Raw genomic sequence first — 13,904 nt, forward strand, 5'->3', positions numbered from 1 at the left:
ACTCTTCTTGTTGTAGTCTCTTTTAAATTATCCCTGTAGCCAACGTTTTTTCTTTAAGTTGCATTCTTCATCATACCAACTGTTTTTTCGTGGTGCTTTAGAGTGCTCCGGTGTTCCATTGGGTTCAATTGTGCTCTCAGAGAGCAGGTGTGAGAGTCAAATAGCGAAATCAATGGCAGTCTGTTGGAATGGCAGCCTTTCGACGTCTAATCTGTGTTTTTTGTTACTTGCTTTTAGCCGCACAGAGGTGGGCGCGTATTATGGCTACGATTATATAGTATTCCGAGTTAGGTCATCAAATCGTGCGTTCTTTCAAAACGCTGCCGGCATGCCGTCCGTCTATCAAAACGTGGTCGATATGGTTACATGTTTTTCCATCAGGGGCAGCTAAGTAGCTTGATGTATATATGTCTTTATGCTTGAACCGTTCGCTTGCATTTGTACGGGACAGCAAAGCATCACATAATTTTCTGATTATATCGAGTCAGGTGAAATTTCAGCAAAAATATCAATATTTGAAAAGAAAAAGTAATAGAGACGTTTGATAGTACTCGGAATGAGATTTGCCAGAAAAGAACATTATACCCGTTTTGCATTTGTTTTTTATGAAAAAAAATAATAATAATTGTTGTTGCTTATGAAACTAGGGCTGGTGCTTATTTAATTTTTCAGTTGCTTTTTTCATGTAATTTTTTTTGCAAAATTTTATTTTTCTTAAGTTGATACTTATTTTGAATTATTCTTTCTGGATACAATGAGGTGTGCTGTATTTAAAATATATTGGCATTGAAAATTAATATTGACTTCAATTTGAAAATCTAAGTTTTCCTTTTTCTATCAAACGTGCGATTCGTTTTTTTCCCTACAGGGTACGTATTTATATGCCAGCGTGTAGATCCATATATATTATCAAAGTAAATACAGTGTATATGGCGTTGTTTTTGTGATATTAGATTTCAATTTCTATGATCATTGCATATTAATTTTAGTACGCTGGGTATGATCGCATCGTTTGGTTTATTATTACGTCGTCGCTAAAAAGTTTGCCTTTTGATTTTTATTTGAAAATAATTCTAAATGATTTCAACTGTGAGTTTTGTAAACAAGCTGCTATGGCGTATAAAGTGAGTATAAACTGGAGGTCTGGGTCAATAGTGCTCTCATTGCATATGCGAAAGGTAAATTACTTTACATTTTTTTGGAGACCCATGGTATAAACTATGGAGAACTTACTGACCTACCATGAACAATGTTTCAACTGTTTTCTACAAAAAAAAAATAGTTTCTAGCTTTCCTTTACTTATAAACAAAATGCAAAGGTTTATATGTACATATATCGACTGCTGAAAGGAATATCATCCTATATTGGTTGCCATTTCAAAAACGCGTTATCTCAGCAAAATTTCTAATAACTCCCTACGCAAGAATCAAGAATTTGTTCAAAAACGCCCTATCTCAGATTTTGATTGAATAACGCCCTAATTCAGAGTTTGTTTCTAAAATGCCTTATACTGAGATAGGACGTTCTTCGACCACATTCTGAAATAGGACGTTATTCAGACGTTTTCTTTAATAGAGGGCTTTCGAAACGGCAGCCGAGATAGGGTGATATTCTACTCACCAGTCGGTATGTTATAACATTTTCTTCAATTTTTAGATGCCTAGAACACAAATTCACTCAGTATCGTCTCAGCACGAATGAAACTGCCGTTGTCGACACTGAGTATGGTCAAGTGAAAGGATTGAAACGTAAAACACTTTACGACGTACCATATTATAGTTTCGAGGGAATACCTTATGCTAAACCACCTGTTGGCGAGCTCCGATTCAAAGCGCCAGAAAAACCTGAACCATGGAAAGATGTGCGCGATTGTAGTGCTATGAAAAATAAAGCCACACAGTTGAGTATGATATTTGGCACACCAGAGGGATCAGAAGACTGTCTTTATTTGAGTGTATATACAAAAAATGTGAGTAGATCAAAAAATAATAATTTTGAGTAAGGTTCTAATGCATGTATCTTAAAGGCATTAGTTTAGCTGTTACATTACCTATTCGGTGTTGCGGTCTCTGGTTTCATATAAATAAAAATATTCAAAATTTTGCAATAGAAAAATTTGATTTAATAACTTATTTCTCCAAATAAGTGGTGCACAAAGCCAGCAAAGCTTCGAAAACAAACGTAAAATTTTTTGTAGTAGTATGTGTGTTAAAGGGATAATTTTATAAAAAATTAGAGCACAGAATTCACGTAAGATGTTTATGGTTTGAAGTAAACTGAGTTGAAACTGATTCACTGGTTGCTCATACAAAATGTAGGCCAACTCATCTCTAAATCTACGAGGCGAAATCAAACTCCTTTTGGGAAATATTCGCTTTATATTGTATCTGCAACTATCTCAAACATACTACCAATACTTAGTAGAGTGATAATATATATAATGTCAATTAATAGGAGAAGAGGTCGAAGACATACCCATGTGTTAAGAAGCGAATGGAATCCACAAACGCATCATATGGAATCGTTCCCGAGATGATTGGGCTAGTGCCTTAAAATAAATAAGAAAAATATACACAAGCCGCGATAAAAATTCTCTTCCAATCTGCGTATGTTTGTTTCGCTATAAATTTGCAGGACGGGACCCGCAGATCCCGACTCCGAACGACATCTGCGAGGCTGAAAAATTTTTGCTGAGAACCATCATCATTGATAATACTCCTTAAAACCTTCGGAGAGAAACGAGGTGAGAAAAGAAGAACGGAAATAACAATGATTAGGCGGAGAATAAGAAAGGTATAAGAAGGAGAAATCATAATTTAAAAAGAGTATAAGTGAGAGCGAGACTGGAGGCAAGGGATTTGAAGTCCAGTGGGATGGAGGAAAAGATTTGATATGGAAAAAAGAAAAAAGGGGATAGGAATGCGGAAGGAGAGTGGATGGTCGGTAAGATATAGGTTAAAGAGTATGAATAGGAGAAAAAAATTGTAAGCAGAGAAATTTTCAAGAACGAGAGTTGAAAACAATTAAAACAAAAAACATGGAAAAGTAGGAGGCGGGACAGAAAGCCAGAAAGCGAGAAGGAGATGGAGTAGGCAGAAAAGACATGAAAAAGTAGGAGACAATACCGAAAGCCAGAAAGCGCGAAGGAGATGGAGGGAGTGGACGTGAAGAGTGCGATGAAAAAGTACGAAAAAGGAATTTGTAGGAGTACGAGGGATAACGAAAAAAAGAAAGAAGGGGTAGGAAGACGGAAAGGGAGAGGACGGCCCGAAACGTAAGCGAGAAGGAGAGAAAAAAGAAGGAGGCGAATTAAAAAAAAGAAAGCGAATTAAAAAAATTACCATGAAAAAGTAGTTAAGAATAAAACTCTCACATAAAAATATGATTACAAAAAAAAACTGTCGGCATGTAAAAATTGGTAGAGTGAAAAGGGAGAGTAAAATAAACCAGAAATAACAAAAATAAAACAGGGCGTGAGCATTGTACTTAAATAAATATATTTTTTTGTTTAGAGGAGGTGTGGCGGCTGCCGTTGTGTGATGGTAGCGTGCTCCACCCACCACACCGAAGGTCCTGGGTTTCCGCCTCGGTCAAAGCAACATAAAAATTTTAGAAACAAGTTTTTTAAACTACAACACAACTTGTCTAAGCGGGATCGCCCTTGCAGAAGCCGTTCGGAGTTAGCATAAAACATATAGGTCCCGTCCTGCCAATTTGTAGGAAAACTAAAAGAAGCACGATGCAAATTGGAGAAGAATCTTGGCCTAAAATCTTTCCGAAGGTTATCGCGCCTTACATTTTATAAGGGGTAAGATGATGTTGGTCTCAAAACAAAAACATAAAAATTAAAGAGTGTACCACCCTTACCATTCGGGGGTATGAGAAATAGATGTTGGCTGATTCTCAGACCTACCCAATGTGCTCACAAGATATCATGAAAATCGGTCGCGCCGTTTTGGAGAAGTTCGACCACAAACACTGTGATACAAGAATTTATATATTTAACATTATTGGGAAATCCCTATTAGCAAATGTGAAGATACTACTACAGATCATCTTCGTGCACTGAAAATCGATTACTGGTACTGATATGATAGCGGCTGTGAATTCCAATACTTCTACCACCCCGCTGTCATGCCCTGGAGTCTGGTTGTGGTTTGGTTGAATGAAAAGCGTAGAAAAGAAACTGTCATTGTATCTTTTTATCCCAATGTTAGCTTATTTCATCAATTATAAAATTTTTATGGTCACCAATAAACCATTCTCTATAAGTTTTCACTTTTTATTTCAAAAATTTAAAAAGCTGAATCCCAGTAAACCAGCACCTGTTATGGTTTGGATACATGGTGGCGCTTTTGTAGCTGGGGAAGCAAATCGGGAATGGTTTGGGCCCGACTATTTTATGGAGAAGGATGTCATTTTGGTTACAGTGCAATATCGTCTTGGTGCTTTTGGTTAGTAAATTTATCATTTTGTCAGTTTAACGACTGCTTAGTGAAATATCACCCTTTTTCGGCTGCCGTTTCGAAAACGCCCAATCTCTGAGAACGTTTAAATAACGCCTTATTTCCGAATTTTTTTTTTTTGTTTTGGTAAACGTTCCAGCTAATGCCGAAATGTATTTGGAGTTCAGATAGGGTGTTTTTCGAACAAATTTTGAAATAGAGCGTTATTCAAAAGTTTTCTGAGACAGAGTGTTCTAGAAACGGCAGCCGAGATACGGTGCAATTCTACTCAATAGTCGATATAATTTAAACGTTTATATATTTTTTATTTTTTAAATTCCAGGCTTTCTTAATCTTAGTTCACCGGAACTAAATGTACCCGGTAATGCTGGTTTAAAAGATCTAATATTAGCATTGAAATGGGTTAAGAATAATATTTCAAATTTTGGTGGCGATCCCAATTGTGTAACGGTATTTGGTGAAAGTGCTGGCGGTGCGCTAACTCATTACCTTTGCCTCACAGAACAAACGAGAGGACTTTTTCATCGTGCTATTTTAATGTCGGGTACAGCTTATGGCTATTGGGCAAACAACGGCACTAAACAGTATGCTTTCACTTTAGCACAATTGGCTGGTTATAAGGGTGAAAATAATGATAAAGAAGTGCTTGAATATTTAAAAAAATGCAAAGCAAACGATTTGGTTACATTAGAAACGAAAGTAATGTCTGCTGAGAAATCACCACCGCATCAATTATCGTTTCCTTTCGTACCGTGTATTGAACAATATGACACGCCACAATGTGTCCTTTCAAAGAGTCCGCGTGATCTAATGAAGACAGCATGGAGTAATACAATACCGATAATTGTGGGCAGTGTTTCACAGGAAGGTTTGCTGGTGGTGCCATGTAAGTGATATTGAAGACATCAATGAATGAGAAATTACAAAAATGTATGTATGTATGTTTGTAATTGCAGTTTTGTTATTGAATCCAAGCTTGGTAAACGATGTAAAAACTTGTGAAAATTTTGTTCCCGAAGAAATTTGGGATGAGAAAAATGTGCAACGAAAAGCTGAAAAACTGCGACAAATCCATGCGAATAGCGGCAAAATACTTCCTGAAGAATTTCAAGATGTAAGAAATAAGCTTTTTGTCTTTATATCAATTATAGCATTTTCAGGTTAAATGAAATATTTTCAATTCAAATGAAACTTTTTTCAAGTCAAATGAAACTTTTTTCAAGTCAAATGAAACTTTTTTCAAGTCAAATGAAACTTTTTTCAAATCAAATTAAAAATGTTTTAAGTGAAATGAGTTTTTTTTTTTTCAAATTAAATGAAATTTTTTCTAATTAAATGAAACGAGCACTGAGATAATGCGTTTTTCAATAAATACTTGTGAGATAGGGCGTTTTTGAATCGGCAGTCGAGATAGGCGAATAGTCGACTCAACGCTGGATATGTATGTGTGTAAAGGATCACAGTACACTTTTGCTAGCACAATATTTCCTACGTGTAAAAACAAGGTTCAAAAACTTAAGCCAAAAAATTATTTGAAATGATTTGCAAAAAGTTGCTTTTGAAAAAGGCTTTTTTCGGTTTCTTTAGAAATAAAAAAAGTTTCAATTGATTCATTAGATTTGAAAAAAGTTTCATTTGATTTGAAAAAAGTTTCATTTTATTTAAAATAATTTTCGTTTTATTTGAAAAATTTTAATTTGACTTGAAAAAATTTTAATTTTACCTGAAAACGCCATATTTTTCATGCATTAATTAGATATAAGATAGTTTTGAGTTTTGGATGGCATCTTCAAAATTTTCACTACTGGCACTCGTTATTCAAATTTCTTCCATCGCATTTCTACTCCCACTCTCACACTTACTTTCAAGTAAATCACAATAAAGGCAGTTTTTGAAAAATTTTGCCTCGATTTTCTACAAATAACTTTTGATAGAATCCTCCATTTGTCTTTATGTTTTTTATATCAACTTTTAGTTTTGGTATAACTTCCCCTTTCGTTTTTGTTGCTCTCTGTGAGAGTATCAATTTCGGTCTCAAGTTTAACGACGACAGAAATTTTCAAAGCAAATAATAACATCATAACAGTGAAACTGTACTCTTCGATTTCATCAGTTTCGTCAACAGGTTCAGTTTCAGTACTTTTTTTAAACGTGCCAGTTCTTGGTATTGGTTTCTATTTATATCGTTTTCAGCAACGGTACTTGTTTTCATAACGGCTTCGGTCATGACTGTAGTTTCAGATTCAGTTTCTTTACTTCTGGTAACAGTTTTGGTTACGATTTCATCGGTTTTGGCACTCGCTGTTTCACTTTCGGTGTTATGGTAACCATTTTGGACTCCATTTTATATTTCTTATTATCAGTTTCGGTTTCGATTTCATCACTCTTTGTTTTGGTTTCATAACTATCAGTAACACTTTTAATTCTGACTGCGATTTCTTTATAGTTTTCGTTACATGCTTCATTGGCAGTTTCTGTATCAACACTTTTGGCGGTATTTGAGCTCTTGTTTCTATTTCGATAACTGTTATCCCATACGGGGGAATGGTTTCGGACTCGATTTCCTCATTAAGGTCTAAGGTTTCAGGTGCAATTTCACCACCCTTTTTATAATATTTGGTATCGATTTCATCGCCATCGGTAAAAGTTTCTATAACGGTTTCATCACTCACGACTAAACTTTAACATTCATTTTCTTCACTCTTGATAAGAGTTTCGGTTTCATTGTTTTAGTGGTAGTTTCGGTTTTTTCACTCCCTGCAGTACTTTCAGTTCCAGTTTCTTTTAAGTTTTCAATTTCATTGGGCATGGTCATTTTATAGTTCTTGGTAACAGTTTTATCGCCATTGATACTGGTTGCATAACGGTTTTTTCCTAGTCGTCTCCCGTTTCAAATACAATTTCATCACTCTCGGTAACATTTTCGATTTCGGTATGGCACTTTTTGTTGCAGTTTCAGTTTCGTTAGTCAGGAAAAATGTTTTGATCGCTGTAGGTAATGGTTTCCTTTTTTATTTCAACACTCTCACTTTTGGATTCAGTAACAGTTGTATTCCATTTTCGATATAGATCTCTTTACTTGCATAATTACTAGTTTCTGCACTCTGAGTAGCAATTTCAGTTTCTGTTCGGATTCCAATTCATATATAGGTTTACTCACTCGCTGTAATAGTTTCGTACTCGGTTTCATCACTCCTCGTTACAATTTCGATTTACTTACTTACTTACTTATGGCCGTCCAACAAGGCGCGCCAGTCGCTCCTTCTCTCTGCCAACCGGCGCCAATTGGTCACACCAAGGAAGTTTTAATTGTTTTCCACCTGGTCCTTCCAGCGGAGTGGAGGCCGCCCTCTACAAAAATGTCGATTAACATTACATTATTCTCAGTAGTAGACTCGGTTTCATTATTTTTGTTAACAGATTCAGTTCCTGTTCCATTACTTTCGATAGCACTCTCGGAGTTGGTTTTATTACTATTGGTAACATATTGAGTTTTGAATTCATCACTTTCCTTATAAGTTCCAGTTTCATTGCTCCCAACAAAAGTTTTGCCTACTTTATTGAATCATTAAAATATCACAATCTTATATTAAAATTCATTTTTTTTTTATTTTCAGATCAGCGCATATTCCCTATTTTATTTCCCACAATATTGTTTTATGCTTTCACGTTTAGCTTATGCTCCAACTGCTTCAACATATCTATATCGTTACGATTTTGATTCTGAAGTTATAGCATATCCTTATCGTGTTTGGCGTCATGGAAATGGAGTTAAGGGCGTGGGTCATGGTGATGAACTAAGTTATTTATTTACGCATGTTTTGTCTTATCGTTTGCCCAAAGAAAGCCCTGACTATAAAAATGTAGTACGAATGACTGGTCTTTGGACGAAATTTGCTGTAAGTGGTAATCCAAATGATAATAAAATTCCGGGTATGGAAGCGATTAATTGGCAGCCTGTCAAAGATATTGAATCTTTTTACAAATGCTTGAATATTGGTTATGAATTGGAGTTCAAAGATTGGCCAGAAATGGAGAAGTGTAAGGTGTGGGAAAGTTTGTATGATAAGAAGAAAGAATTACTTTATTGAGTTGGATATTTTGTGTGTTAAGTTATATGCTTCGATATAAAATTCTCTGATATACTCACAGTTTGCTTTCAGTGTTTTTGAATAATTAATTTATATAAACCAACATTTTTTAATTTTGAAACTGCAATATAATTTTTACAAAAAATTTTTACATAAAAAATATTGCATTTTAATTAAAATTAAATACTTTTAATATTACATACAGCGAGTGGAGTTAAAATAAATGGTACACCAAAAGAAATGAAGCTAATAAAAATCAACAACCAGGTTTGTTGTTCGTAAATTAACAGATACTAACTATAATTGATCGCATATTGGTAGCTTTTTATCAAGACGAAAAACTTTTATATTCATTTCAACAAGAGAAAAACTGTTGGACTTAAGTAAACAATATTCTGTGAAAATTACAGATTTTCAATCAATCTAACTGATTTTTCTGTTAAAAGAACTGCATTCATTGGTTATTTCAACAGCGAACAATTGTCAACATTAAACAAGAAAATCAGCTAATTTTAAAGAGAAACTTACGCTCACTTCTTTGTCCTTTTGACTATCGTGCCACAGGAAATTTTTTTCTTTCATTGTGTAGATATCGTAGATGGTGATCGGCGATGTACACCTGAACCTTAACTAAATTTTTCTGACGATAAAGATAGTGACGGAAAATTTGATTTTACCGAATGAAACATTGACTAGCCATTTGATACTTAGAGGTTTGAAGACGTCAAAATTGGAGGTTTCGTTATGTAAATAGAAAATAAAAACCTCGAGCACTGCACTTTGGTGACGTCTTCAATGCCTTCCTGCTCAACGCAGATAGCGTGTACTGGCGATACTCTGGCAGAATCACTGTTGGCTGAGGTTATATACGCCTAATTTCTGAGCATTGAATGTGCATGTGGTTCTATAATGGGACTAGAGGAAAAATGTTGGTCAATATAATGTTTGATTTTGACTAGGTCAAATTCGACCACAGACTAGGCCATAACATGAAAACGGCTTGTCATATAATGCCAAATTCGTTTGCCTTCCGTTTTTACTACAAAACAAAATTAAATTGAAATTTGTATGAAAGCTACAATTGCCTAACGGCATGACAAGTAAAAGTAATGAAAAAGCCAATCTGCCCGATTTCCAAGGCAGGAGCAAAATCAGTTTCCCATGTTATATATGACATTTTTTAGACCTAGATGTTTGAATCAAACCGTAGCTGTCTTACCAGGTTCTGATGTCATGTCAGTTTTCTCTGAGAAATGCGATTTCCTTAATGTAAGGGGAATATAAAAAAGTATATAATTTTCAAACCAACGAAAGACGAACGACGTTTTTTATGTTGCGATAGTACCACGAAATGTCATTATTATTATAAAAACTGCATAGATTCTTCCCAAATATATATCTCGAAAACAGAAACCAAATTTAAACATTTGATTAAGTATTCGGCCTTAGCTTTCGGGAAGTATTAGCAAATTACTGGGCCTGAACTTTTTTCAAATTTTGTCTGTTTGCCTGTGTAATTATTAATGCGCTAGGAAATCATACATTTCTGATGCCCATGGCTTAAATTTTTATTTAAAACATTTTTAGTGACATCATAAAGAAAATTTGCTCCCGAATCTATTTCTAATATACATTTGATATGTACTAACTACTATGGAGGATAAATATATACATACATATGTATATTAAGAAAAAACAACGCAAATATGCGTCTGATTAGAAAAAGTCCGCGGGGATGCCAAAGTCATGCCACAAGCAGACGAAACGATTGTAAAAATTGGTATAGCACAGTGTATTAAGGTTGCAAAGTACCATTATATGTATACACTGTTAGAAATTTTAGTATAAATTTGAAACATACTATAAGTGAACAAATTGAAAACAGTTTTGAATATAAAACCTCGAAGCATTTTAAAAAGGATTTAGGAAGTTTTTGGCATTGGAAGATTCCATTCTATGCATCTTAATTGTAACATATTATGAGCCCCAATGTAGATAAAGCCTTCCTTTACTTCATTATGCCAACCGAATTAACTTATGCTTATTTGAGTGCCGATTGTTATAGCACATAGGAGGGGCTTTATCATACTGTAGCGATTATAAGCAGTTTCGTTAAGTCACCATGACGCTATTAAAAAATGAGGAAAAACAACAACAGCAAGCTGAGCAGATGAAATAGAAAACAGCCATACATACATGTACACAACAATAAAGAGCGTATATAACTCAGATGGAGCGACGTATATTCCGTTATCAGGTAATATATGAAAATATTGATCATTCATCCTCTTTTAATATTAAGCCTCGATATACTGCAAACCCTATTTATATTTATTGTGATTGTTCTTTCAGCATATTACTGTATGTGGAGGTTTTAAATGAATTTAAGTATCTCTTTATGTTTTTTGCTCCATTTCACGTGGGGATTGATACTCACGCCACCTATATGGGAGAGTCACTGCCTTACCAGGGCGATATCCACGCGCACACAACCCATTCACCCCAATGTTTATTCCCCAACTACTTAACTTATTAATTTCCTAATGTCCTAGTACTCCGGATCATACACACATGAACGCAATCTTCACGCAACCCCTCACACAAATGCATCCTTTTCGCTCAAGTTCCTTTTATGCAAAAATGCATGAAGAGAACCATAACCTTGTTTGCAGAAAACCCACACTCGGATTAAATCTGATGTCAGGATTTAATCTGCCACAGATGAAACGTCCCGATTGTACGCAAACGTCATCCTACCCTTACTTGAGTTTTTCCAATGAGTTTGCCAAAAGTTAAAAATAATTTCCTCTTATTATTGGCAAACATGCCGACAATATACAGCTTTGTATACTGAGGACATGTCGATGACCATGAGCAGTCGTAGCCTTTCGATACCATCCGGCGCACCCATATGTAGCACAAGTTACAAAAAACCACGATATACTGTACGAACAGCGTAACTACCTAGACCAAAGTCGTTCTTCATAACACGAAGTAACTGCCCTGAAATACACAAAATTTTCTCTCTCATAGACTCCAAGTTTGCGATGAAATTCATTCACTCCCTAATGCTCAGACCCAGGTCAAATGACTTGAGTCACATACTTGGTGCCGACTTCACATATACGAACAACAAGTGAACAACTCCAGGACAATCTACCCTTAAGCAATATTGTCATGGTTTTTCCCATCAGCGGGAAGGTCCACGCAAACATGAGCGTACAAGTTACCTAATTCTTCACATAGTGACTCACTGATGCGCTCAACATTAGCACAAGCCTCACCCTTTACCAATAAGAGGACGTTATCCGCACTTAATTTACAAAGCAGCTCGAGTTGCCCAAGCAGATAGTGCATCATTACGTTCCAAAAATGTGGATCACAATTGGATCCCTGTGGGCACCTCTTCTATCTCCACACTTTCATACACTCCAACGATAGAAGCTCATCTGCCTGAAAAATAACTCCGTCAGAGTTATATTTCAGGAAAAACGAGCTCCTCTTACCGTTCAATGACTCTGTTCCAGAGCAGGAAATCAAACGCCCCCTTAAAGTGAAAAAAGTATACCAAGAACATATTTTTTGACACGAATTTCAACCACACTTTCAACACTGCGTCTTCAACACTGCGTCCTTTTCTTCAAAGCAAACTTCCAGCCAACTGATCACCCCGATCACAAATTAGTTCAATTTTATTATTTTAGACAATTCCATATTTAGAAGTAAAATTTTAACTGTGTGCCAATAACGAATAAGTGTTTAGTAGGAGTGGCCGTCACATTCAAGTACTTAAAACAACAAGTAAGGAAGGTTAAGTTCGGGTGTAACCGAACATTACATACTCAGTTGAGAGCTATGGTGACAACATAAGGGAAAATAACCATGTAGGAAAATGAACCGAGGGAAACCCTGGAATGTGTTTGTATGACATGTGTATCAAATGAAAGGCATTAAAAGAGTATTTTATGAGGGAGTGGGCCATAGTTCTATAGGTGGACGCCATTTAGGGATATCGCCATAAAGGTGGATCAGGGTTGATTCTAGAATTTGTTTTTACGATATGGGTATCAAATTAAAGGTATTAATGAGGGTTTTAAAAGGAAGTGGTGGTAGTTGTATAGGTGGTCGCCTTTTCGAGATATCGCCATAAAAGTGGACCAGGGGTGACTCTAGAATAAGTTTGTTCGATATGGGTATCAAATGAAAGGTGTTAATGAGTATTTTTAAAGGGCGTGGGGCTTAGTTCTATAGGTGGACGCCTTTCCGAGATATCGCCATAAAGGTGGACCAGGGGTGACTCTAGAATGCGTTTGTATGATATGGGTATCAAATTAAAGGTATTAATGAGAGTTTTAAAAGGGAGTGGTGGTAGTTGTATATGTGAAGGCGTTTTCCAGATATCGACCAAAATGTGGACCAGGGTGACCCAGAACATCATCTGTTGGATACTGCTAATTTATTTATATATGTAATACCTGCCAAGATTTCAAGGGTTTTTTATTTCGCCCTTCAGAACTTTTTCATTTTCTTCTACTTAATATGGTAGGTGTCACAACCATTTTACAAAGTTTTTTCTAAAGTTATATTTCGCGTCAATAAACCAATCCAATTGCCATGTTTCATCCCTTTTTTCGTATTTGGTATAGAATTATGGAATTTTTTTCTTTTTTCATAATTTTCGATATCGAAAAAGTGGGCGTGGTCATAGTCGGATTTCGTTCATTTTTTATACCAAGATAAAGTGCGTTCAGGTAAGTACGTGAACTAAGTTCAGTAAAGATATGTCGATTTTTGCTCTAGTTATCGTGTTAACGGCCATGCGGAAGGATAGACAGACGACTATGTATAAAAACTGGGCGTGGCTTCAACCGATTTCGCCCATTTTCACAAAAAACAGATATCGTCATAAAATCTATGCCCCTACCAAATTTCAAAAGGATTGGTAAATTTTTGTTCGACTTATGGTATTAAAAGTATCCTAGACAAATTAAATGAAAATGGGCGGAGCCACGCCCATTTTGAAATTTTCTTTTATTTTTGTATTTTCTTGCACCATATTATTACTGGAGTTGAATGTTGACATAATTTACTTATATACTGTAAAGATTTTAAATTTTTTGTAAAAATTTTACTTTAAAAAAATTTTTTTTAAGAAGGCGTGGTCGTTCGCCGATTTTGCTAATTTTTATTAAGCATACATATAGTAATACAGGTAACGTTCCCGCCAAATTTCATCATGATATCTTCAACGACTGCCAAATTACAGCTTGCAAAACTTCTAAATTACCTTCTTTTAAAAGTGGGCGGTGCTACGCCCATTGTCCAAAATTTTACTTATTTTCAATT

The 13,904-nt window shown here is 35.4% G+C and overlaps 1 protein-coding gene across 1 annotated transcript; it reads left to right on the forward strand.

Moving 5' to 3' along the window:
• The first annotated feature begins 993 nt into the window (after window positions 1-993).
• Window positions 994-8,847, forward strand: LOC137250034 (esterase B1-like). Its single transcript, XM_067782237.1, has 6 exons — window positions 994-1,124; window positions 1,658-1,970; window positions 4,305-4,455; window positions 4,790-5,353; window positions 5,424-5,581; window positions 8,085-8,847. Exons 1-6 carry the CDS (start codon window positions 1,078-1,080, stop codon window positions 8,556-8,558), a joined length of 1,707 nt encoding a protein of 568 aa, XP_067638338.1. The 5' UTR covers window positions 994-1,077; the 3' UTR covers window positions 8,559-8,847.
• Window positions 8,848-13,904: the final 5,057 nt, after the last annotated feature.

Source organism: Eurosta solidaginis, chromosome 1 (genome assembly GCF_040869045.1).
Source record: "Eurosta solidaginis isolate ZX-2024a chromosome 1, ASM4086904v1, whole genome shotgun sequence".
Taxonomy (NCBI): domain Eukaryota; kingdom Metazoa; phylum Arthropoda; class Insecta; order Diptera; family Tephritidae; genus Eurosta; species Eurosta solidaginis.

What these genes read in the sequence shown, in the direction of transcription:
- LOC137250034 (XM_067782237.1), top strand. Translation starts at nt 1,078, where the DNA reads ATGATTTCAACTGTGAGTTTTGTAAACAAGCTGCTATGGCGTATAAA. An exon ending in AAGCTGCTATGGCGTATAAA is followed by an intron (nt 1,125 to 1,657) that starts GTGAGTATAAAC and finishes TTCAATTTTTAG; the next exon opens with ATGCCTAGAACACAAATTCA. An exon ending in TTCCTGAAGAATTTCAAGAT is followed by an intron (nt 5,582 to 8,084) that starts GTAAGAAATAAG and finishes TTTTATTTTCAG; the next exon opens with ATCAGCGCATATTCCCTATT.